This window comes from Helianthus annuus, chromosome 4, assembly GCF_002127325.2.
Source record: "Helianthus annuus cultivar XRQ/B chromosome 4, HanXRQr2.0-SUNRISE, whole genome shotgun sequence".
NCBI classification, from domain to species: Eukaryota; Viridiplantae; Streptophyta; class Magnoliopsida; order Asterales; family Asteraceae; genus Helianthus; species Helianthus annuus.
In genome coordinates, this window is record NC_035436.2 from 194738931 (window position 1) to 194765628 (window position 26698).

At 37.3% G+C, this 26698-nt stretch overlaps 1 protein-coding gene and 4 non-coding genes across 6 annotated transcripts; all 5 read right to left on the bottom strand.

Moving 5' to 3' along the window:
• Positions 1 to 308: 308 nt before the first annotated feature.
• Positions 309 to 388, bottom strand: TRNAL-UAG. Its single transcript has one exon. It is a non-coding gene; the product is annotated as a tRNA-Leu (tRNA).
• A 9062-nt stretch (positions 389 to 9450) lies between these two features.
• Positions 9451 to 9530, bottom strand: TRNAL-UAG. Its single transcript has one exon. It is a non-coding gene; the product is annotated as a tRNA-Leu (tRNA).
• Positions 9531 to 11351: 1821 nt separating this feature from the next.
• On the bottom strand, positions 11352 to 11431 carry TRNAL-UAG. The gene has a single exon. It is a non-coding gene; the product is annotated as a tRNA-Leu (tRNA).
• A 957-nt stretch (positions 11432 to 12388) lies between these two features.
• TRNAL-UAG lies at positions 12389 to 12477 on the bottom strand. Its single transcript has one exon. It is a non-coding gene; the product is annotated as a tRNA-Leu (tRNA).
• Positions 12478 to 13159: 682 nt separating this feature from the next.
• LOC110937723 (brefeldin A-inhibited guanine nucleotide-exchange protein 2) lies at positions 13160 to 23511 on the bottom strand. 2 transcript variants are annotated; one of them, XM_022180177.2, is made up of 11 exons: positions 23371 to 23511; positions 20957 to 22364; positions 20193 to 20868; positions 19254 to 19676; positions 18286 to 18572; positions 17926 to 18199; positions 16721 to 17223; positions 16223 to 16544; positions 15803 to 16145; positions 14577 to 15220; positions 13160 to 13939 (listed from the first exon to the last, which is right to left on the bottom strand). In XM_022180177.2, the coding sequence occupies exons 2-11, from the start codon at positions 22186 to 22188 to the stop codon at positions 13328 to 13330; spliced, it is 5316 nt and encodes a 1771-aa protein (XP_022035869.1). In that variant the 5' UTR covers positions 22189 to 22364; positions 23371 to 23511; the 3' UTR covers positions 13160 to 13327. The 2 variants fall into 2 exon arrangements, with proteins under 2 accessions (XP_022035869.1, XP_035844630.1); XM_035988737.1 differs by lacking the exon at positions 23371 to 23511 and adding an exon at positions 23300 to 23315.
• Positions 23512 to 26698: the final 3187 nt, after the last annotated feature.

Here is a 26698-nt window from a genome sequence, read left to right on the forward strand (position 1 = left end):
ATTGCGACCAGTAAATAATCAAGATTTATCAATCAGTACAGCCTTAGATTATTAAAAAAGATGCCAATTGCTCTTTTTACCAAGACTCCCAATTCTCCACTGGGGCAAATCCATAAAATTAAAAACACAAAGCACAAATAAATACCGCAAATAAAAGACCGAAAATCCATTGAATTTTCATCGTTTTCTGATGAAATGATCATGATAAACTGCAACTAGAGGGAAAATAAGACCCTGCAAGATAGCATTTGTGCACCTGTCAATCGACTTGCATTCAAGAGAGAGACGAGAATATGAAAAAAAAGAGTTGACAGCTGTGGGATTTGAACCCACGCCCTTTCGGACCAGAGCCTAAATCTGGCGCCTTAGACCACTCGGCCAAACTGTCTATATGATTTATGTATTTGAAGATTTCCTAAAGATTACGTGTGTGACATTTTCTAACATGTTATCACTTGTAAAATACATTTTTTTATCACTTCCGGAAATTTATCATAGAAAATAAATGCCATTGTAGTAGTATGTTTGCCACTTGATTAATCATTGAGCAAGTTGATATTACTTGTTCACTCGGATGACTTGTTAACTAAACGGTTTTATTTCAGTTAAGGAATCCATAGTTCAACTTGACCCTCTTAGTGGTAAAAGAAAAAAAAAAACGCATGTTTTCTTAATGACTGAGTCATGAACCTGTAAGAAAATAAGAAGCCTGCTACTTCTATCGGATCATAAAATCGAGATGTAAAATAACACAAGGTTGCGTTAATGTGAGGCTACCACTTGGTAGAGGTATATGCCTGTTAGAGAATAGCTCTCAGGTTCAAACCTGAGCAAGAGAAGTATTTTAGTATAATAGGTGTAAAGTAGAAATATTTGCGATTCAAAAAAAAAATCAACACAAAGTTGGAATGCTTTACGTGTAGGCTATTCGTCAAATCGTTACTAATGTATGGCTTACAACAACCTATATATGACTTGCACTAGCTTCATCAAAAAAAAAAAAAAAAAAAAAAAAAAAAAAAAAAAAAAACTCGCAAAAACTATACCCATTAAATAAACATTACGTTTATTCAATGTTTCCCGGCTCACGGCTGAACTACCACTTCTACAACACCTATACCGAACTCAGTTGCAGGCCATTCAGTACATCGCATGTGTGGTGGGTTTGAGGGGGTGACGACTGAGGTGATGCTATTATCACTTCTGGAAATTATTATGGAAAGTAAATGCAATGGTAGTAGTAGTATGTTTGCCACTTGACCAATCATTGAGCAAGTTGATCATATATTCATTCGGATGATTTATTATAAAAACGGTTTGATTTCAGTTGAGGAATCAGAAGTTCAACTTGAATCTCTTTACGGTAAAAGAAAAAGAAACATGTATCTTTTTTAACGATCGAGTCATGAACATGTAATATAATAAAGAAGCCTATTATTTCTATTGGAACATGAAAATCGAGATGTAAAATAACACAAAGTTGCGAATGCATAACGTGTGGTCTATTATTCAAAACGTAACTAATGTATGACTTACAACAACCTATATATGACTTGCACTAACTTCATAAAAAACTACCAAAAACTATAATCATTAAATAAACATTCCGTTTATCCAATGTTTCCCCGCTCACGGCTGAACTACCACTTCTACAATAGTTAAACACTTGTACCAAATTCAGTTGCAGCAGGCCATTCGGTACATCGCACGAGTGGTGGGTTTGGGTGGGGGTGGGGGGAGGACTGAGGTGATGCTATTAACCAATATTTTCTTTCTTGTTTTCTAATCAAAAAGCAAAAACCAAAACAAACATGGTTCAAGTGGCTGTTAATAAGAGTTTGATCAATAAACTATATGTGATATCGATCTATGCATGTTTTGAATTCCTTTGATGGTAAGAGGAAATTGTGATGAGATGGCATTTCTTAACTATCATAAATTTAAATTTAAAAAAGAGTAAATTACAAGTTTTGTCCTTTATGTTTATCCCAAATTTCAGGCGATGTCGTTTACCTTTAAAATTGATGTGTTTTGTCCTTAACGTTTCAAAATCCTACACGTTATGTCCTTTAAAGCAAACCCAGTTAATTTTTTTTTGTTAAATCTGATCATGTGCAAGGCACATGAGGGTAAAACTGTCTTTTTACCTATTATTTAAAAGCACATTTTTAAAGAAAAAAGAAATGTAAATATTAATATTCAATCCACCTCTTTCTCTCAATCCTCTCTATGAACAAACACTCTTTCTCTGATTCTCTCTCTACTCCGTCACTTCACCACCACCACCATTCTTCCTCTCTCCACCTCTCTCTCTCTCTCTCTCTCTACACTACACCGCCCCCACAGCCACCACCAACCATCATCGCCCCACCTGCTATCCATCAGCGCCACCACCACAGTCCCCACCAGCCACCACCATGATACCCAAATCTCTTAGCAACCGGGTCTCCAGGAACCTGATCTGGATCTGATGACTTTGGAGTTAACGAGGTTTGAAGCTGTACGCAGATAATCTCTCACCCCTTCGTTGAATTTTGGGGACCTGATGACTTTGGAATCAACGAGGTTTGAAGTTGTAGGCAGATAATCTCTCATCCATTCATTGAATTTTGAGAAATAACATTGTATCAAAGGCTTTTTTAGCTCGTCTTTTTTGGAATTTGGTGATTTTAGAAACAGATAAAACACTTTTGAAACTTTCATTGCTAATAACTATTAATTTGGTGATTTTAGAATATGGGAATTTTGAATTTGTACGCAAATGGGGCATTAGAAATTTGATGATTTTAAAATTTGGGAATTAGGGTTCTTAATGATTTATTAAAAGGGGGGGTTGTTTGTTCAGATAATTTTGGGGATTTTTTGGTTGTTCAGAAATTTGGGGATTTTTTTTGTTGAATCTGGTTCAGGCGATGTAATTGATGGTGATGTTGGAGACGGTGGAGTGGTGATGGTGGGTGGTGTTTTTGTTGAACCAGGCGATGTAATTAATTGATGCAGAGGAGCGAATAACCATTCATGACTTATAGCCAAATTTACATCCAGGCCCACTTGGTTGGTGATATCTACCATTACTTGTTCAGCCATGTTATACTTCTCATCAGATGTAAGAAGGCAAGGGGTGTTTTTAGAGAGAGAATGATATAGAGAGAGATGTGAGGGAGCGGTGGAGGACCTGGAGGTGGCGGTGGAAGAAGGTGGTGGTGGTGGAAGGAGGTGGTGGAAGTGGTAGAGAGAGAGGAAGAGAGAGAGTTAGATGTTGTAGAGAGAGAAGGTTTTGTTTAAAGAGAGTTGAGTTAATATATATTATTTTTATTTTTTATTTTAAGATATTTTTTAAATAATAGGGTAAAATGTCAAAAATACCCTCATGTGCCTTGCACATGATCAGATTTAATTTAATGAAAAAAGAGTAAATTACAAGTTTTGTCCTTTATGTTTATCTCAAATTTCAAGCGTTGTCTTTTACCTTTAAAATTGATGTGTTTTGTCCTTAACGTTTCAAAATCCTACACGTTATGTTCTTTAAAGCAAACCCAGTTAATTTTTTTTTGTTAAATCTGATCATGTGCAAGGCACATGAGGGTAAAACTGTCTTTTTATCTATTATTTAAAAGCACATTTTTAAAGAAAAAAGAAATGTAAATATTAAAATTCAATCCACCTCTTTCTCTCAATCCTCTCATTAACAAACACTCTTTCTCTGATTCTCTCTCTACTCCGTTACTTTACCACCACCACCATTCTTCCTCTCTCCATCTCTCTCTCTCTCTCTCTACACTACACCACCCCCACAGCCACCACCAACCATCATCGTCCCACCTGCTATCCATCAGCGCCACCACCACAGTCCCCACCAGCCACCACCGCCTCCACCATGATACCCAAATCTCTTAGCAACCGGGTCTCTAGGAACCTGATCTGGATCTGATGACTTTGGAGTTAACGAGGTTTGAAGCTGTACGCAGATAATCTCTCACCCCTTCGTTGAATTTTGGGGATCTGATGACTTTGGAGTCAACGAGGTTTGAAGTTGTAGGCAGATAATCTCTCATCCATTCGTTGAATTTTGGGAAATAACATTGTATCAAAGGCTTTTTTAGCTCATATTTTTGGAATTTGGTGATCTTCGAAACAGATAAAACACTTTTGAAACTTTCATTGCTAATAACTATTATTTGGAATTTGGTGATTTTAGAATATGGGAATTTTGAATTTATACGCAAATGGGGCATTAGAAATTTGATGATTTTAAAATTTGGGAATTAGGGTTCTTAATGATTTATTAAAAGGGGGGGGGGGTTGTTTGTTCAGATGATTTTGGGGATTTTTTGGTTGTTCAGGGATTTGGGGATTTTTTTGTTGAATCTGGTTCAGGCGATGTAATTGATGGTGATGTTGGAGACGGTGGAATGGTGATGGTGGGTGGTGTTTTTGTTGAACCAGGCGATGTAATTAATTGATGCAGAGGAGCGAATAACCATTCATGACTTATAGCCAAATTTACATCCAGGCCCACTTGGTTGGTGATATCTACCATTACTTGTTCAACCATGTTATACTTCTCATCAGATGTAAGAAGGCAAGTGGTGTTTTTAGAGAGAGAATGATATAGAGAGAGATGTGAGGGAGCGGTGGAGGACCTGGTGGTGGCGGTGGAAGAAGGTGGTGGTGGTGGAAGTGGTAGAGAGAGAGGAAGAGAGAGAGAGAGAGTTAGATGTTGTAGAGAGAGAAGGTTTTGTTTAGAGAGAGTTGAGTTAATATATATTATTTTTATTTTTTCTTTTAAGATATTTTTTTAAATAATAGGGTAAAATGTCAAAAATGCCCTCATGTGCCTTGCACATGATCATAAATATTTAATGAAAAAAATTAACTGGGTTTGCTCTAAAGGACATAATGTGCAGTATTTTGAAACGTTAAAGACAAAACACATCAATTTTAAAGGTAAAGGACGGCGCCTGAAATTTAGGACAAACATAAAGGACAAAACTTGTAATTTACTCATGAAAAAAATTAACTGGGTTTGCTCTAAAGGACATAATGTGCAGGATTTTGAAACGTTAAGGACAAAACACATCAATTTTAAAGGTAAATGACAGCGCCTGAAATTTGGGACAAACATAAACAAAACTTGTAATTTACTCTTAAAAAAATACCTAATTAGTATTTGCTAATGTGGTGATACTATAGATTTTTATAATCAACATTCCGCCGCAACGCGTGGGGTAGCGTCAACTCGTTTGATATAAAACACAACTAAAACAACCAATGAATAAGTAAATGGGTCAAAATTGTCACTTATAAATAATCAAGATTTATAAATAAACATTCCGTTTATCCAATGTTTCCCCACTCACAGCTGAACTGCCACTTCTACAATAGTTAAACACTCATACCGAACTCAGTTGCAGGCCATTCGGTACATCACACGTGTGGTGGGTTTTGGGGGGGGGGGGGGGGGTATGATGTGCTATTAACCAATATTTCTTTCTTGTTTTCTAATCATGCTCATTTCAGAATTCTGGGGTGTCAAAATCCGATTTTGATGGATACTTCAGGTCTTGAAGGGCGGGCATTCTTCGCAAAACTTCATCACTATAAGCTGGAATAAACCAATAGCTTTGTATTGTCCCAAACACCTGGAATTTTCACCAAACTCGTAGATAAACCAAACAAAATGAATAAAACTAACATAAAGTTACTTTTCAACCTATCGTCATCGCTATAACAGATTAAAGATTAAAGATGTAATTTCGACCTTTGACAAATAGTTTTGGTAGCACAACAGATGACCTTTTGTAGTCAAACATTGACTCTTTCTTTGGTTTCAAATTTTAAAAACGGTAAAAGATAAATTCAAACGCATAGACTAAAAGATACTGGTGTTTACAAACATAACACTCCCTCACTTCAATGAAAATATTAACACATGTATAATTAAAAAGAAATGTTTGACTATTGATGAAATATGTGACAAGCTTCAATAATGTCAAGATAACCTGTTCAAGTTCCTCTTGCGACCAAGATTGTAACGCCATCTTGTGGTAGTCTTTTTCTCATATGCCTGATCATAACCACATACATCAATACTGACACAATTAACTTCCGACTAAACTTTTTCATTTGATCCATTATATTATACAATACTACAAAAAACAACTTGGGTTATACCCCTTCGTTTAAAGTCGCGTCTGTTAAAAATTATATGCATGTACAAAAAGCAACATGGTTCCCTATGAAATAAAAGTAATATGTTGGTTGGTTCCATGTGAAAAGGTGTGATGATTCATGTTATGGTAAGGAGTTTTATTCGAACCAACGTGATGGATCATATAAAATTAAAATCGAATGATCGTGCCCTCTAGTTTTGCCAGATTATGCATATTCACACCTTTTTGAGAGGTTGAATAGGAAAAACACGAAGGATTAAATAAAAAACATAACAAACCATCGTAATGGCTCATGAAATATACAACTATATATATAATTAAAAAAAAAGCATTTGATTGATGTATAGATCTGAACATACATTGAGAGTACGTGTGATGTTTTAAACCAAAAACCAAAACAAGCATGGCTCAAGTGGCTGTTAATAAGAGTTTGATCAATAAACTCTTTGAAAATAAAAGAACACAGATATGGTTAGAAACTACGTGTGATATCTGTAGTAACCGTTCGCGTAATTAAATAAAATAAAACAAATTTTATTAATACGATTACAATACAGAAAATAGAAAGCTAAAATTCTAGTACAATTACAACTGAAATGAACCAAAATACAAGGAGTAGAAACAGAATGGCTGAGGCACGTGTAAACACGCTTCCCATAAAACAAATTCCGAGTCTCCCAAGAGGACTCGTTTTGTTTCCCAGGGTACAACAGCCGAAGTAGCGTACTGCCGGAGTTCGCCTACAACTCGAAGGTTACCTTGAAAACCGCTAGAGAAAGATCAGGAAGTTGTCGAGAGAAAGTGGTATTTGCTGTTGTGTTGCTGGTATCCTTCTGATGTGGGTATGGAGCTGTATTTATACAGCTCCTAGGTTGAAACAGTCAAAACCGAATTAAATGAGAGGTTTAAATTGCATTAAACATCTTCAATGCAATTTAATAGGTCATTTAATTCTCAGTCAAAGCCTATTAACTCGTCAGTTACGAAACTGGACTGTAACTGCACTGTCATTCAATGCTGGAAGCGCCCAGGTCTGCACGCCATGCGCGGTGCGTCCTCCTTGCTCACTGCCATGCGCGCATGCGCCACACTGGCTCAAGTCCATGCGCGCGTGCGCCACATCACCTGTGAACCCATACGAGCGCGCCACACAGTCGCGCCGTATTGGCTCACTCTGGTGCGCCACGCACGACACAGCAGGACCCAAGCACCATGCGCAACCGCGCGCCTCCGTGCCATGTGTACTCGCGCGCGCATGCGCATGACTGCCACGTCATGCGCCGCATCACATACCACTTGGTCCTTGCAACCCTTGTGCTCCACCACGCGCACGCGGTCAAAAATATAAAGGCGACTCTCAAGCGGCTCGCGGCGATGCGAGCGTGCGCCATCAAAGCGCCAAATTGCGCCAAATTGCGCCTCATCGCCCACGCCACGCGCGCGTGTCACCCTTCGCGAGGACACTAGTGTGTGCTTCCATGAAACAACAAGGATGGAGAGTTCCACCTTAAATACCCATTTAAGTTCCATCTCTCCTCCGATGTGGGACAATGTGCTACTTTCCCTTTTGTTTCAGCATTCAATGTTTCAAACACCCAACTTTGAGCATCGATATCTCATTCATCTTAGCTCCGTTTTGGACGTGGTTTAGTTCGTTGCGAAGCTCTTGCAACATAGAACACAAACCCACAAATAAATATATAAAACCCGCTCATTTTATTATATTTATTTCTAGTCCAAAATAGAAAAAAAAAATCATTTTCTTATATTTGTGAAAAATGCTATTTTCACTATTTTTCCAACAATATCGATCTATGCATGTTTTGAATCCTTTGATGGTAAGAGGAAATTGTGATGAGATGGCATTTCTTAACTACCATAATTAGTATTTGTTAATATGGTGATACTATAGACTTTTATAATCAACATTCCGCTGCAACGCGTGGGGTAGCGTCAACTCGTTTGATATAAAACACAACTAAAACAACCAATGAATAAGTAAATGGGTCAAAAGTGTCACCTTTAAATAATCAAGATTTATAAATCTGAAACCCAAAGCACACACAAATAGCGCAAAAAAAAAAATCCATTGAATTCTCATTTTTTTTCCTGGTGAAATGATCATGATTAATAGCAACTAGGTTTTTTCTATGTCGCGCCTTGCGGCGAAACAAAGCAATTGATAATGTAAAACAAATGTTATTTGAAAATGTAGCATGTTGTTTAGAAAGTCATGTTATCAGAATCGATTCAGTTTATTATCATACCATTATACGATACCAAATAAATACTTTATTTTGAATACAAATTCATTTTTAACAAAACTCATACCAGAAAGTTGGAAAAGAAATTAAGCACAACTACATACTTAAATTCTCGGAAAAAAAAATTAACGAACGTAAGTTGTTAAAGAAATATTAAATTAACTGATAAAGGAAATATAATTTAGAACAGAAAACGAATTATTAAAAAAACTAAATGATAAAGAAAATATGACTTTTAAAATGGAAAAAAGTAAAAATATGCTAAAACGTAAAAGTGAATATAATAATAACTATTATAATATTAAATAATAAAATATTAAAAAGATATATATTGTTATAAATTTAAAATAACTATTCATGGGCCTTCGTTATTGTGGCGGGAATTCGATCGGTACCTATTTTGTTCGTTATGGTACCAACACTTAATATAGCAATCAAAAAATAAGTCGTGATATGGACAAAAATATATCAACACATGTTTATAAAAGAACGAATATTAATATCGAAACCAATATTTAAAAGTAACTATAGATATTAGAAGATATTTAAAATTTAAAATCATAAAAAAAGTATATACTTCTTCAAGAGGAGAAATTAAGAAAAAAACATTAGAAACTTAGATAGTAACAAAAACCAAAGTAAAAATATTTAACTAAAATAAGAAATAAAGTAAAAAAAATATTTTCATTGTGATTCAAGAAGTGAAGAGATTCAAACAAATAAAAAAGTAATCAATGAGGATTGGACTTGGGTTCAATATTTGAGTAGGCTGCAACAAACCACTAAACCAACTCATTTTTTGTAATATATATTGAATTTTTATTTGATATAATATGACAACAAATAGTCAGGTTTAAAAAAAATAAACTTACAGCTATTTAATTGTCATGTAATCCATTTCTTTTTTTTTTATTTTAAGTTTGGGCAATGTACTGTTCATGGAGCATCACCACTAATATATATATAACTAGAAGAAGAATAAGGACCCTGCAAAATTATGAAAAAAAAACAGTTGACAGCTGTGGGATTTGAACCCACGCCCTTTCGGACCAGAGCCTAAATCTGGCGCCTTAGACCACTCGGCCAAACTGTCTGGATGTTTAATGAACTTTATATTTTCCTAGAGATTAATATAATCAACGTGTGTGACATTTTCAAACATGTTATCACTTCTGGAAATTATCACTTATTCATTCAGATGATTTGTTATAAAAATGGTTTGATAAAAACATGTATTTTTTTTAACGATCGAGTCATGAACATGTAATGTAACAAAGAAGCCTATTATTTTTATCGGAACATGAAAATCGAGATGTAAAATCATCACAAAGTTGCAGATGAATTACGTGTCAGCTATTCTTCAAAACGTTATGACTTACAACAACCTATATATGACTTGCACTAACTTAATAAAAAAACTCCCAAAAACTATACCCATTAAATAAACATTCCGTTTATCCAATGTTTCCCCGCTCACGGCTGAACTACCACTTCTACAATAGTTAAACACTCATACCAAACTCAGTTGCAGGCCATTCAGTACATCGCACGAATGGTGGGTTGGGGGGGGGGGTGAGGACTGAGGTGATGCTATTAACCAATATTTTCTTTCTTGTTTTCTATTCATGCTCATTTCAGAATTCTGGGGTGTCAACATCCAATTTTGATGGATACTTCAGGTCTTGAAGGGCGGGCATTCTTCGCAAACTTCACCACTATAAGCTGGAATAAACCAATAGCTTTGTATTGTCCCAAACACCTGAAATTTTCACCAAACTCGTAGATAAACCAAACAAAATGAATAAAACTAACATAAAGTTACTTTTCAACCTATCGTCATCACTATAACAGATTAAAGATGTAATTTCGACCTTTGACAAATAGTTTTTGTAGCACAACAGATGACCTTTTGTAGTCAAACATTGACTCTTTCTTTGGATTCAAATTTTAAAAACGGTAAAAGATAAATTCAAACGCATAGGCTAAAAGATACTGATGTTTACACTCCCTCACTTCAATGAAAATATTAACACATGTCCATGATATATAATTAAAAAGAAATGTTTGACTATTGACGAAATATGTGACATAAGCTTCAATAATGTCAAGATAACTTGTTCAAAGTTCCTCTTGCGACCAAGATCGTAACGCCATCTTGTGGTAGTCTTCTTCTCATACACATACATCAATACTGCCACATTAACTTCCAACTAAACTTTTTCATTTGACCCATTATATTATATAATATATAATACTATAAAAAGCAACTTGGGTTGTACCCCTTTGTTTAAAAGTCGCGTCTGTTAGAAATTATATGCATATACAAAAAAGCACCATGGTTCCCTATGAAATAAAAGTAATATGTTGGTTCCATGTGAAAAGGTGAGATGATTCATGTTATGGTAAGGAGTTTTATTCGAACTAACGTGACGGATCATATAAAATTAACATCGAATGATCGTGCCCTCTAGTTTTGCCAGATTATGCATATTCACACCTTTTTGAGAGGTTGAATAGGAAAAACACGAAGGATTAAATAAAAAAAATAACAAACCATCGTAATGGCTCATGAAATATACAACTATATATATAATTAAAAAAAAGCATTTGATTGATGTATAGATCTGAACATACATTGAGAGTACGTGTGATGTTTTAAACCAAAAACCAAAACAAACATGGTTCAAGTGGCTGTTAATAAGAGTTTGATCAATAAATTCTTTGAAAATACCTAATTAGTATTTGCTAATATGGCGATACTATAGACTTTTATAATCAACATTCCGCCGCAATGCGCGGGGTAGCGTCAACTCGTTTGATATAAAACACAACTAAATCAACCAATGAATAAGTAAATCGATCAAAAGTACTAGAGGAAGAGGATAAGACGCTGCAAAATTATGAAAAAAAGAGTTGACAGCTGTGGGATTTGAACCCACGCCCTTTCGGACCAGAGCCTAAATCTGGCGCCTTAGACTACTCGGCCAAACTGTCTGGATGTTTATAGTATTGGAAGTATGTTCATAAATCTGGATGAGATTTTCCTAATTTGTTGAATAAGAGGTGTAATTAGACTCAAATATAAATTTTTCAGTAACATTTTATCACTTTTGGAAATTTATTATAGAAGGTAAATGCAATGGTTGTAGTATGTTTTGCCACTTGACTAAATCATTGAGCAAGTTGAGATTACTTGTTCGTTCAGAAGACTTGTTAAATAAACGGTTTGATTTCAGTTAAGGAATACGTAATTCAACTTGACTCTCTTAATGGTAAAAGAAAAAAAAACGTAACTCTTCTTAACGATCGAGTCATGGACCTGTAATAGAATAAAGAAGCCTATTTGTCTATGGAAACATAAAAAATCAAGATGTAAAATCAACACAAAGTCGCGAATGCATTACGTGTGGGCTATCCTTTAAAACGTTACTAACGTATGACTCAACAACCTATATATGACTTGCGCTAACTTCATAAAAAAACTCCCGGAACTAAAACAACCAAACAAAATGAATAAAACTAACATGAAGTTACTTTTTAATTTATCGTCATCACTATAAACGATCTAGTTTAGACCTTTGACAAATAGTTTTGGTAGCACAACAGTTGACCTTTTGTAGTCAAACAGTGACTCTTTCTTCGGATACAGTTTTTAAAAATGGTGAAACACTTAGGCTAAAAGATTTGATGGTTACAAACATAACACTCCCTCACTTCAATGAAAATATTAACACATGTCCAGGATATATAATTGAAAATAAATGTTTGACTATTGACCAAATATGAGACATAAGCTTCAATAATGTCACGATAACTTGTTCAAAGTTCCTCTTGCGACCAAGATTGTAACGCCATCTTGTGGTAATCTACTTCTCGTATGCCTAATCATAACCACATATATCAATAATGCCACAGTTAACTTCCAACTAAACTTTTTCATTTTGACCCACTTGATATAAAACACAGCTGTGGGATTTGAACCCACGCCCTTTCGGACCAGAGCCTAAATCTGGCGCCTTAGACCACTCGGCCAAACTGTCTTGATGTTTTATGTATTTTGACATTCTCATAGTATCAAAAGATGGCACACATGACACACCAGGCCTTGAGTTGCACGGGGAGATATAATGTGAACCTGTTCCAGTGTTCTGTCCCAGTGACTCGCATCGTATGGATAAGATAAGGACTGTTTGGAACAAGGAGATATAAAACAAGAGGAACGCGATCCAAAGAATGTCTCGTTCGGTGTGAGTTTGAAGTTCATTGAAGCCCCAAGTATGCGATCGTGTTTCAAGAGATCTCACCCTCAAGAATTATGACCATTCAGGGAAATCAAAATAGTTAGATTTATCGAGTGATTTGTGCAGCAGCTAACTGTCACGGGCCAAGTATTCGAAGGTCGTTATGCTATGGGTTGTGCTTGAACGCTTAGGTTCACTAGCTAGTCCGGGACTTTATCAAGGACAGTCTCGGTGTCAATGAAGTGTACGTGCCTAGTCGTGTCTACGACGAACGCACCACTAGTCGAGAGCTAGCACCGCACTCCTAATACGCCACACATGGATCGAAAGATAACCCCGTGACATAACGCTCCCGATAGAGGAAACTTGGTTTCTCCAGCTCCTGGCTGGGTTTGATCTTTGGTTCTTTTTATGGCAGCTTCACTCGTTTGTTCAAAAAAAAGAGAGATAACTTGCAACAATTTATGGTTATCAAAGACAATTTAGATGGAAAATTGTATCACTTTAAAAATACTAAAAGATGAGCAATATTTGTTACAACATATGAGAATTTGTGACCAAGATACAACAAAACTCTCTATCAAACCTATTCCTTTCTAAAGTAGTGAAGCATGACTAACGATAATACACACAGCGTAAAAACACCATATCAACATAAACGGAATAGAACGGGTCCTACAGAAGAACTAAGCATTTCACTGAGAGCCACTTGAACGTCACTAGACCCGTGTTCACACCGTATCAAGCTTGAAAACAGGGGGAAGTAGCTAGACAGATGCTTCTCAAACAACGAATCATCAAAACTACATATAGCTTGTAGGGTTACGACAATAACCGGAGCACGAGCAGCCAATTCTCTCTTTTTACCAGAGCCCAATGGTACCAACCAACGAGGGTGGGCTTCATGAGACGACTCGTTCATAGTTGCAGGAAGTGCTAACTCGATGTAGCATTTTAGGACTTCTTGGCAAAGGGAAACGAGTGATGATTCCACTACTGATTCCTCGTAAAACGGCGGTTTATCGATTGCGAGATTTTGTATAAAAGTCAGGCAGATTTGGTAGGATTCGTTTTCGAGACGTAATAGCGGCGGATCTTGCATTTGTGCCATGGGTTGAAGCTCTTGTAACTTGGATCGCAATGTGGCGTTAATGTTTACTTTGTGAGCATGACTTGCCACTGTGTGCACCGCGTCATATAGAACCATGATGTTTTTTGCTGATAGATGGTGTCTATACATGTTGTAGATCTCCGTTATTGCCTGCCAGATTTAAAGAGATTATTATTTTTTTTAATGGACAAAAAACAACAAAAAAAGATCATTCTTGTGAGAATGTTTCCTGTAAACGAACTGAACGTTCATGAACTGTTCGTGAATTTGTTCGGCAGAAGGTTCGTTTATGTTCATTTATTTAACAAACGAACGGACATGAATAAATTAATTTGTTCGTTTATTTAATAAACGAGCATGAACGAACGTTCGTTTATATTTTAACAAATACATATGGAGTTGTATCTATACAAATATAAACATAAAAGAGGTTTTCTAACTACTTATATACATATAACTAATTGATAATTGGGCTTTCCAGTTCTAAAAATATGCTTTCCAATAGAACTCCTCGTAATTAATCAATAATTTATATAAAAAAGCTATTTTAGGTATGTTTATGTTTGGTCATTTATGTACATTTGTATTGTTTTATATTTGTTAAATTATGTTCGCTTAAGTTTGTTTGTTTATGTTCGTGAACTGTTCGTTTAGGTTATAAACGAACACGAAGATGCCCATTTTCTTGATGAACGAACACGAACACAAAATTCTGTTCAATTATATGTTCGTGTTCATTTGGTTCATTTACAGGCCTAATGTTTAATAAGCATATAGCTATACATACTTGGATCAACAAAAGCTGAACTGCAGCATGACACTTAGCATCAGAAACGGCAACATATAACTGATTCGTCTGCAGGTTCTCCGAATTGTCATCATGGGCCCCATTACTTTGCACCGTTGGAGCATCTTCATAGTTCAAGTTCATGCTATCTTTGTTAAGAATAGAAGCTAAATACGGAAGTGTTGCATTAGCGGCTTCCTTAAGTGACAAAACCGCTTCAAGCCACTTATCATCAGTAAAGAATTCCCCGGCACTACTCATCAAACGAACAAACGCAGCAATACCAATACCCGCAAGGCTTTGATGAGGACGCTTGATAAAACTTACCAATAATACTAGAACTTTCTCCAGAAGCGGATTAACAGTGTCGTAAAAGTTAACGAAAAGATCCATGACTAATTGGAGTGCAAGAGTGCATGTCTCATACAGCCAAGAGTCTTGATCAAGCTCGTCTGTGTCGGTATTGGTGGCAGAATCAGACGCATGCCGAACATAGTCAAAGATCGGAAAGAGAGCCGAGTCAAACACTTTCCCCCATAATGATAAAGAGAAGAGATGACCATAATTCCTTAATGTATCAAAAAGTACTTGAAGGGCACTTTCCCTAATCTCGGGCCTCGGGTCAAAGCTGAGTTCAGACAAACCTGCGAAACAAGCAAATTTAAAAAAAATGGTCAAATGGGCCTGTCTGGCTCAAGTTGACCGGTAACTTCTATTGCCATTTTCAATTTCAAAAAAGTGAAGTACATGGATGGTCCTTGTGGTTTACCAAACTTTTGGATTTGGTCTCTAGTTTTTCAGAAGTACATGAATGGTCCCTGTGGTTTTCACTTTGTAACGCATTTAGTCCCCAGCCAACAAATCTAAAGGTTTCAGCATGTCCAAGTTAGGGACTAAATGCGTTATAAAGTGCAAACCACAGGGACCATCCATGTGATTTTTGTTAAAGCTGGGGACTAAATGTGTTACAAAGTGCAAACCACAGGGACCACTCATGTATATTTGAAAAGCTAGGAACCAAATCTAAAATTTTGGTAAACCACAGGGACCATTTGTGTACTTTACTCATTTCAAAATGTCGATTTAATAAACATAATTATTAAAATAACACTTTGTTAATAGAAAAATGCATTCCATTCTATGAACAAAATTACGCGGTCAATTCTAAAAACGGGTGGTATAGGTTTGTCACCTCAACATCAATTGAAGTTAATTATATTTCTCACCAGCCAATAACGGAAACCAGAAGTATAGATGATCTTCCTTATATGCCAACTCATATTTCGCATCCTTTCCTTGCTGACGTGGCGAAACGGATATTGAAGAGGATCCTAGATCTCCTTCAGCAAGTTTGGCAGCACAGAAACGCAAGAAATTGATTGCACTGAGACTAATATCTTTGTCTGATCGGTTATTGGTAAAAGCAATCAAACAATTTACACAATCGGTAAAAGTTGTGGTTTCAGTCTCCGTAATGTATGGGAAATAATCTCGAATTATTTTCTCGATTATTTCAAAGGCAAGAAGTACAATGCTTTTGTGGTCATCAGAAGCTGCTGCTGTGAAGACCTGATATATGTTCACAAAATCAGAAATAAAAAAAGGACACAAATATAAAATATAAAAAATAAATTTAAATTTGATACCATGAACATGCTTTTCCATCCAGACTTGACGTTATTGACACGTGATAAAACCATCTGAGAGGTACATCGGATAATCAATTCTCGAATTTCAACAGCACTGCTTTTGCGCATAACAATCACAAAAGGCTTCATAAAATCATTCTGAAAGTTGTAATTCGATAATTCTTCTCGCTCCAAAAATTTCATAGATAGTTGCCGTAAGGAGTCCATTGCGAATATCGCAATTGACAAATTCTCGGAGCATCCTATTGCCACAAAAAAATCAGATAGTACATTCCAGATGCTCGTCCACACAAGCCTGATCCGGTTCATGTTGTAGTGCCTGATCAGCAAAAAAAAAACAAATTATTTACGATAAAGATAAAAACGCGTGCTGATAGTGATAGAGATATACATCAGCCTTTACATGTCAGCAGTTAATTTTGTTTGTCAACTGCTTCTAACAGAAACTAACTGCTGACATGGCAGAGCTGATGTGGTAAGGAATGAGATGCATACGCAATTTCAACTATTTTTGTGAGGCTGAATACTCTGGGATCAGAAGTAGAACGTAGCTCCTCCATAGACACTTTACAAAGTGCTTTCACAAAGTCGATTATAGCCACGCTGTTTAATTTCTGGCTTCTTGTGAAAATACGGTTCATTTCTCCGACTTGTTCCAACAAGCTTAAGTTGTTGACCAAATTGTTGACCTGCTCGGGTGTCATACCAGCAGAAGCATTGCCGCCAATGCCAGCACTATCATACGAACCGCGTCTCATAGCAGCTGCCACCTGGTGGATTCTACTAGCTCCCTTTTTATTAAGTACCGGAAGGATGTTTGACTTTGTCTTTGACTGTGATTTGTTAGATTCGTTCTGAGTAACGGCAAAGAAAGTAGCATCTGGTGGGGCCCCCTCTCCCAATAAATGCAAATGCTCAAATCGAGAAACACATGTTAAAATATGCTCCCAGGCTTCCTGTAGGTAATTCCCGTCTTCATATGCAACTGTAACAATGGCCTGTGAAACAATAAATATGAATATGAAATTTATGTAAAAAAAGGTTTTAGTAAATGTTAAAAACTAGTAACTTGTGGCGCATTGCCACAGCGTCGAAACGTAATTATGTAATAAAGTCACTCAGATTTATATCGTCGAAAACATATTATATTTGACCCCATTGGTTTCCGAACAAAATTTACGTCAAAACGTAGACCAACTGAAAACATACATAAAAATAAATACGAAAACGTATCATATTTGACCCAACATATTTCCGGAAAAAAATTACATTGAAACGTAAACAAACTTGAATTTATACCAGCATGTGCACAAAAATAAGCACGTAAGAAAATAGTGTTTTTTTAAGTTAAATTATGGTACGGCGCGTTGCGGCGGTGTCGAAACGTAAAGTAACTCGAATTTATACCGCTTAATTAAAACGTATTACATTTGACCCGGCTCGCTTCCAAACAAAATTTATGTCAAAACATAGACCAACTGAAAACGTAAAATTCAATTACAAAGTGTTTAGAAAATTAATGGGTTGCAAGTGTAAATGCTGAAAGATAAAAAGGAAACACAAAAATAAAAAGGTCAAAAGTCAAATCTACTATTGTGACAAAAAAGAAGACAAAAAAAGGTCAAAAGGCAAATCTACTGTTCATCAAAGTTCGTAATTGTTATTGTTATATATATATATATATAAATAATAACACAAACCTTGATGGCTTCTATATTCTTTTGTTTAATATCTGCTGGTGAATGAAGACAAGTAAACTTTGCAAGTGATGTCACAAAAGCATCTCGATGAGTCTTCATCGACATTGCTGATGTCACATGTATTGCATACCGGAACCCTTCTATACATTGGGAAATTACTATATCGTCCTCACTTTGGTCAAAAGGAACAGTAAACGCAGCCAGCATAGGAGCCCAACATGCCTCTAGCATGAATCTAAGTATAAAAACATCCGTTGCAGCATAATAAACAGACCTACAAAGCGACAATAAACAATATATGTAAAAAGCATAAACGATTTCAGTAATTATTCTTCTTAATGAATAAATGTTGCGTCTTACTCAGATTTTTGTGCTTTTTCTTTGAACTGTTCTTGCATGTGTTGCATAAGATCATCACTCGTATTGTTTTCATCACCTCTCTTTCGCACCACAATATTTAGTATACTGTCTAAACCTAAAATCCTGTTTGAATTTGATGACTGCTTCTGTTTAAGGGCTAGATCATCTTCCTTCATTTTAATTTCGTTTTTCGATATTCGTTCGTATAACGATATCAGGTACTCTGCAGGTAAATCTTTCCCATCATCTATGCCACGATTATTTCTTATAAAATCATCCGCTGACATCTGCATAGTTCATACATATGTTCAATATTAGCAACAATATATGGTTAAGAGTGCCGCCAATTAGGCCTGTAAACGAACCGAACGTTCATGAACTGTCCGTGAACTTGTTCAGCGGGAAGTTCGTTTATTAAATAAACGAACAAACATGAACAAAATTATTTGTTCATTTAATTAAACGAGCGAACATGAACACACATGTTGTTCGTTCATTTATGTTCGTCAACGCCCGTTTACGTTCGTTCGTTTATGTTCGTTAATATTTTAATAGATACATATGGGCTTATATAAATATAAACATAAGAGAGGTTTTTTTCTACTTATATACATTAATTGGGCTTTCCAATATAACTTATTGTCATCAACCAATAATTTGTATAAAAAAGCTACTTTATGTCTATTTATGTTTGGTCATTTATATTCATTTATGTTGTTTTATGTTCGTTTGTTTGTTTATGTCCGTTTACGTTCATGAACTGTTCGTTTAGGTTTTAAACGAACAAACATAAACGAACATGCCCATTTTCTTAATGAACGAACACGAACACAAAAATGTGTTCGATTATATGTTCGTGTATGGTTAAAGTTAAATGAACGAACACGAACATGCATGTGTTAGTGTTTGTTCGGTTCGTTTACAGGCCAACCGCCAATTAAGCATCAAATTTAATGTATTGATTTTACCTTATTTTTGACCATGGGATTATGAGCATCTGTATTTAGCAGTATAACAGAGTAAGCAAGAACATAAGCTGTATCGGCACTAATGAATGCTTTTGGATTACATTTACAGTAACGCTCAGCGAATTTTTCCATAATTCGATCAATCTTCTGTGCCTCGCCAGGCAATCTAAATCCCCTTAGAAAAGATCTGATTGCCTCATCGAATTCCATACCTTCAAAGTCAAACGAGTCAACGTAGGCATGCATCACTTTCAGTGAAAGATCTTCTCGTTCCCCAAGGTAATCCCCAATCAAAGTTTTGTTTAAACCAGAAGCGTTCTTTAAGAAATCTGCTATTTCTTCAGGTGAATTTCCCACTTTATTCACTTTGATCAAGAACTCGATACCCTTTTTCGGTTTTCTATTAAAAAGAGATATACCTTCCTGCCATTAATGTAGTATTAGATTTCTCAAAAAAAATGCCAGATGAAATAGAGTCAAATATAAAAACTAAAAGAGTAAAATGCCATTTTCGTCCCTGAGGTTTGGCCAGTTTTGCGACTTTCGTCCAAATATTTGTTTTTTCACATCCGGATCCAAAGGTTTGAAATCTTGCCATTTTCATCCGGCTCGTTAACTCCATCCATTTTTCTTCATAAAGTCAGGGATATTTCCATCTTTTTGTTAACTTAAAGGGCAATTCGGTCTTTTCGGGGGTATTCGGTCTTTTGACATAATGTGAAAAAGACCAAATTGCCCTTTAAGTTGAAAGAAAAGACGAAATACCCCTGATTTAACAGAGAAAATTGGATGGAGTTAACGAGCCGGATGAAAATGGCAACATTATAAACCTTTTGGATCCAGATGCAGAAAAACAAACCTTTGGACAAAAGTTCCAAAACTGGCCAAATCTCAGGGACGAAAATGGCATTTTACTCTAAAAACTAAAATAATATTAACCTGAAGTTCAAGCTTGTAAGCCCGTCGTTGCTCAAACGTTGAAGCATCTGAAACTTCACTAGAAGCTTCAGTATTAGAATCTAATCCATCAACAGATTCATTTTCATTTGCATTTACATTCCCGTGTTCTATAGGTAAGTCCCCATTTTCAGGATTGTTTTCAATGGCTTCAACTTTTTTTTCCGAGTGAGGATCAGGAATGTGCATTTGTTTGTTCATCCAATCACCCATTGATTTTAAAACAGCGATTAAGCACTTCATGGCTTCATGTTTTAACGCTGCGTCCTGAGCTGGCAAAAGAGTGGTCGTAACGCCAGGTAGGACACCTTGAGCTGTTTTAAGAAGTCCATTTACGGTCCTCTCAAATATGTTAGATGAGTTGACATCACAATCATAGTTGATGAAGATATCTACCAAGATCTGTGAATCATCACACAGCCTTTCGAAAAACCGCAGTACTATCATCTTCTGTTGGAAATTAGGTTGGGCAACATTTTCTAGAACCCTAAGAACAATCATTGGAAAAAATACTCCGATTTCTGCTTTTAACCCGGCTCTGAATCTTGATACTAAGCTAAAGAAAATGGAACATGAGATCTGAAACACGATCACGAGGGTTGATGCACTGTTCTTCAACAACGACAAGCATAGATACTGCCTAATGGCACCCAAGAATCTGTTCAAACAAGAAAAGAAAATAAAAGTTTAACATGAAAGAAAAATGACGATTTGAAAGGAGGAAAAGAACATGCGTAAGTAAGTACCTTTCACTAGTTCTAAAAACAGCTCCCGCGTTCTCCAACAAAATCTTAAGCAATTCCAATGCAACGATTTTTCCTCGCATCAACTGTGGATCTGCCAATGCCTCCTTTGGGGGAGTCTTCATTGATAGCTTACATAACGCTCTAAACACCAAAAACGCATCCCGTCTCAGCTTATTCCCGATCTGCACATCTAAATCGTCATCCTTCTCTCCGTCTCCATCCGCCAATTCCCCTTTTCGGCCCTCCAAAGCGGTTTTATACATGCTCATTTCCCAATATTTTGCATCCAACATATCTTTATCTGTCGAATCCAACAAATCAGCGGGATTTGTGGTCTCTGTGGTGGAGGTACGTGTCTCAAACGCCCCATCATGTGCAGTTGCACCCCCATTTGATCCCACCGGAGTTCCCTGATTCAAAACCCCGTCTATTTCCTGCATAACCTTGCTAATAAACCCTTGAACGAACGTTGTCATCGGCCCGTCTTCGTCTCCGCTCTTCTCAGGCGGCTCCATCAACTCAGCCACCACAATGGGTTGCACCGGCACTGTCGATGAATCAGCCTCCATCCTCCTAAACACGATCACAAGCATCTGAATCAATGAAGCCTTAGCCGTCGTCTGATTCACCACGTTCTTACTGCTTAAGAATATATCATAACAAGTCCTCACGATCTCCAATAAACTATCACCGTGTATCCTCAACTGCACGGACGTCACAGCTGATAAGATCGTCTTCAACACCAGCAACTCCACTCCTTCATCTCCCAACTCACAACATTTACAAACCGATTCGATCAGTCTAGACAACAGCTTCGCATCGGGTCCACCCGTAGGATCCGATTCGCCGCGTAAATGTCCGTACGCTATCAGTTTCTGTATACAGACTAACGCTGGCTCCGCGATCTTCAGATCTCCAGAAGAGCAAGCTTTGATGAGTGGACTTAAAATGACTTCTGATTCATCTAAGCTTAGTTCATTGGAACCAGAATCATGCAGGACACCTGGAAGTTGAGAATGTGATATCGTCTCAACATCTGATTGCTTTTCCTTCGGTGAAGGGGAAGTAGGGGATAACGGAGGCGGTTTTTCGGAAGTAACACGTTCAAGTACGGATTTGCATTCGGTGCCAAGTTTGGAGTGTTTGCGCCACGAACTGTTGTTGATGATCTTCTCTAAGGCGGGGACGAGGACGCTGCGGATAAGGCGGGAATCGGCTTCCGGAGAAGCCATCCCCTTAGTCTCTCCGGTAAGATCTGGCCACAATAAGATGACGGTGGTTTAGTTGGAGCTCCGTGGTGATGGCTCCATGGTGGATGTTGATGGTCTGCAGTGGCGATTTCGTCAGAGTAAAGAGTATGTTTTGAGTTGTCTGATGAGTTGGTAGCTTTTTTCCGGTCTTCCAGGTTCTGATGCGAAGTGTGAAAAATGCGTTCAACAGTGGAAGTTACAAAATTTGTACCATTTTTTATCAAGATAAACACAAATAAAGATATACGAAATTCCAATAAAGGAAACATCCAAAGTATGCTCTAAAAGCATAGGCATTTAATTTTATTACAACGTAAAATCAAACTTATTTAATATGCATTGAATATTTCTCATTTGTAAGGGATCCTTAGTGTATAGATGCAAAATCCTTTTAGAAAACATTAGTTACAACTTACAAGCCATGACATTAGATAATAATATGTACATTTTACACTCTAAAAAATCTCAATATACTCTGTCTGATCAGAGCACCCGCAACTAGGCCTGGTAAAACGAGCGGGTTAGAACGAGCGGCAAGCCAAGTTTTAAACGTGATCGCGTCATAACGGTTTCGGATCAGAACTGCTAATTTTAAAAATGATTATTTTGCAAAAAAAATAATAATAATAATTTAGAAATCTACTATATGTGTATCAACCAGCACCTGCCAATGCCATGACTAACTAAGATTTATAAATAATCTGATTTATACAAACAAGTCCCAAAACCCTAACATCTATATGCTTTTGCAATTCATGAGCACACGATCATATGTTCCCAATTTGAACATATGCAACACATAGTTCCGTTGAGATCTGAATGATTTTAATACATTTTCTTCAATCTTCAAGTAAGCTAATCAAATTGCGAATAACTCAATTGACATCATGAAAATAATCCGTCGTTGTAAGCTAATTAAATTGCGATTAACTCAATTGACATCAAAATCTGTGCAGTATTAACTCGACTTAGTTACCAAATTGTTGTTCAAAATGTGTAGAATCTAGTCATAAACAGCTCAGGAAAGTAGATCGAGAACAAAAATCTGAGGCAAAAAAAGAAAAATGGGGATGCAGATCGAGTAAACCCTAACCTGATTCGCTAAGATTTAGATTACTACTGTGAAGAGGAAGAGAAGTAGATGCAAATCGAGTAAAGTGTAACCTGATTGGCGAAGATTTATAGTAAGTTGATGCAGATCGAGTAAACCCTAACCAGATTCGCGATGATTTGCGAATCAATGCAAGATTTGCTGGTGAACTCAGGTGATGAGCGATGCCGAACAATTGACGATCTACTCTTATAACTGCTTCCTCCTTAATCTTATTTTATTTATTTTTATTTTTATTATTTATTATGTCCATTATCACTTATGGCCATTGCTCATAAAATATCGGCTCGTTTTAGCCCGTAACAATATTGTAGAAGCCCGTATATACCAAAGTTAGACACACGGGTCCGGCCTACCTGTAATGGTTATCGTTGTAAGAGATCAAACCTCAATGATCAATGAGGTGATCGATATGTGTATTTATATTCAAAGATATACAAAAATCTCTCCTGTAAATAAGGAGAGTCAACCACTAATTTACAAGATAATAAATAAGCTAAATAAATACAATTATTTACAAATCATTTCCTCTAATACCCCCCTTCAATCGAAACGGTGGCTGACCGAGACGAAGCATGTCACGAAAAACAACAAATTGGGCGCGCGGAAGACTTTTAGTAAAAATGTCAGCCACCTGGAGAATGGTTGGGACAAACTTAGTATATAGTTTTCCAAAATTAACCAACTCACGAATAAAATGATAATCCAAGTCAATGTGTTTAGCACGTTTGTGAAACACGGGGTTCTGAGTCATAAAGAGGGCACTCTTGTTGTCACAAAGTAGCGTTGGGCGATCAGGTGGTAGAGCATGCAATTCTCGTAAGAGATGAGTGATCCAAACAAGTTCAGCAGTCGTGTTAGCCATAGCACGGTATTCAGATTCGCAGCTAGACCTGGAGACTGTAGGCTGCTTCTTCGCACTCCAAGAGACTAAATTACCACCTAGGAAAATTGAATAACCATATGTGGAGCGGCGCGTATCTAGACATCGAGCCCAATCTGCATCAGAGTAACCAACGATATCCGGCGGGTGTGAGCTGCTATAGGAAAGACCAAATGAAAGTGTGCCTTTGACATACCGTAAGAGGCGTTTAACTGCTCGAAAATGATCAACTGTTGGGCAATGAAGAAACTGAGATAGTTGATTGACAGTGTCACACCCCCAAAATCCCACCTGCGGAGTACTACCGCTTGGAGGCGTGACTGACCAGGATCCAGCCACCAATCATACTGAACAAGCATATAAACAGTTATAAAAGTTTAACCAATACAATTGGTGTTTCAAAACAAACAAGTTAAGTTGCAAGCGGAAGCATAAGTTTAAAGTTATAACATAAGTTCAAAAAGTTCCAAGTTTAACATAGCACGTAGCGATCCGTGTCCCACAACGATCCTCCTCCATGCAAGCTCCAGCTGAGTACCTATGGTCCTGCAAAGCATGTAGTAACGAGTCAACAACTAGTTGAGTGAGTTCACGGTTGGGTGTTTGTTTTAGTTATTCCGAAAACAGTTTCCTTTAACTGGCATCCTGCCGTGGGGGTTACCCCATAGTTTAAAAACGTGACATGTTCATTCCCAGTTACTCCGGCACTCCGGCCGTGGGGGCTACCCCATGATAGTTATCAGGCGTTTCGGCCGTGGGGGCTACCCCATGCGTACACTAGACTCGTTACCATATCGACTGCTGACTGTAGTCATGTTTATGTGCCCTGAAAACATCAATGTCTATCATCATTGACGTGCCCCAGATCCATTAGTTCACGCCCGTCCTCTGCGGCACGGTGTGAGGCTTGTCAGACCTAAATAGCGCTATCTAACTAATGACCCGCTCGCCATTGGCCCGGCGATTAGTCGATACAAAAAGGAGGGACTTCGTGATAGAGTTTTAGTCTAGTACGTTTATCCGTCCATCCGGACGAGGAATCACATTCCTGAACCACTGACGTCCTACCCAAGGAGGACGAGGAATCCACATTCCTTAACCCCGTTCCCAACCCAGGGAATCCCATGCTTTGTAGAGGGTGTGAACTCACCTTGGTTTGCTCGGCAGTTAATCACAGAAAGATCAATCAAGTCGCAAGTAGTCAATTACGTCCTAACATGGATACCACTTATAATCAGATTCAAACCAAGCAGTGCACGAATGTTCAATACGTATGGCAAACACGGGTAATAATCATGGCAACACGTTTAACATACACAGTTCACAGTTAACAGTCAAATACAAACCCAAAGTCCAAGTGTGAGGCCCAAACAGTTGGGCTCGTAGTAACAGGCCCAAACAATACGTCACAGAAGCACAGAAGTTCCTAAGTCCGGCCCACTAACCTAGGCCCAAAAGTGTGGTCTCGAGTCGCAACCGGACTCGCAAGCATGGTCTCGAGTCATGCTGTTTGTGCTGATCTCAGGTGGTTGCGAGTCGCAACCGGTGTCGCAACCGTGGTTTCGGCTTGTCATGCTGAGGTCTCGAGTCGCAACGGGACTCGTAACCTGTGGTCTCGGCTTGTCCTGCTATGGTTGCGAGTCGCAACCGCGTGGTCTCGAGTTGTCACGCTGTGGTTGCGAGTCGCAACCGTGTGATTGCGAGTCGGTATGCTGTCATTTTCACGTTCAGGTGTTGATGCAGATGTAGTCAGCCAAATGGTACAATGTAATCAGGCCCAAATCAGGAAATAACCAATAGAATTCCACTAACAGTTTTCCTAATCAGGTTATTAGTCAAAATGGATCAAAATCACAAGGGTTTTCATATCTTTGACTATCATTCAAAGTGTTCTTCATATATTCAAAACCATCTTCATCAAGTTCATAACTTATTTAACACCTATTCAACCAAACTATGAACAACCATTAAACTTTTGAGCATAACAACACAAGCTTGTCTCTATTCTAAGCCGATTTCATGACATATGTAAACCGATTTCATGTATCATCAAAATCTAGTAGTTTAAACTCTATTTAACACAAGATGTCATGAGTTCTTTAGCAACACATTCCAACACTAAAACTTTTTAGCACACATAAAACATCATCTCATTCATGCATCCATTTAAGCACAAGCATAACATGAACATACTATCACTAAGCATTCAACAATGATCATCAAGAAATACTAACAATAAACATCATCTCATGCATTTTATCATACATCACAAAACACAACAAAAATCAACCATAAAAATACTAACCGGTTGGTGATGTGTGTGTGTGTGCCGATCCAAAGTCCAAATCCGAGGGTTCTTGTGTCAACCGATTGGATCCGAGAGTCTTGGAGGTGTGTTTGTGTTCTAGAGTTCTAGTGAGAGAGAAGATAGGAGAGTGTGTGTGTGTTCTTGTTCAACCAATGGTGAAAATAACTAAGGTGTGGTTTATATAGGCTAG

What these genes read in the sequence shown, in the direction of transcription:
- LOC110937723 (XM_022180177.2), bottom strand. Translation starts at nt 22,188, where the DNA reads ATGGCTTCTCCGGAAGCCGATTCCCGCCTTATCCGCAGCGTCCTCGTC. An exon ending in CTTACAAGCTTGAACTTCAG is followed by an intron (nt 19,677 to 20,192) that starts GTTAATATTATT and finishes CATTAATGGCAG; the next exon opens with GAAGGTATATCTCTTTTTAA. An exon ending in ACAAAAATAGTTGAAATTGC is followed by an intron (nt 16,545 to 16,720) that starts GTATGCATCTCA and finishes TTTGCTGATCAG; the next exon opens with GCACTACAACATGAACCGGA.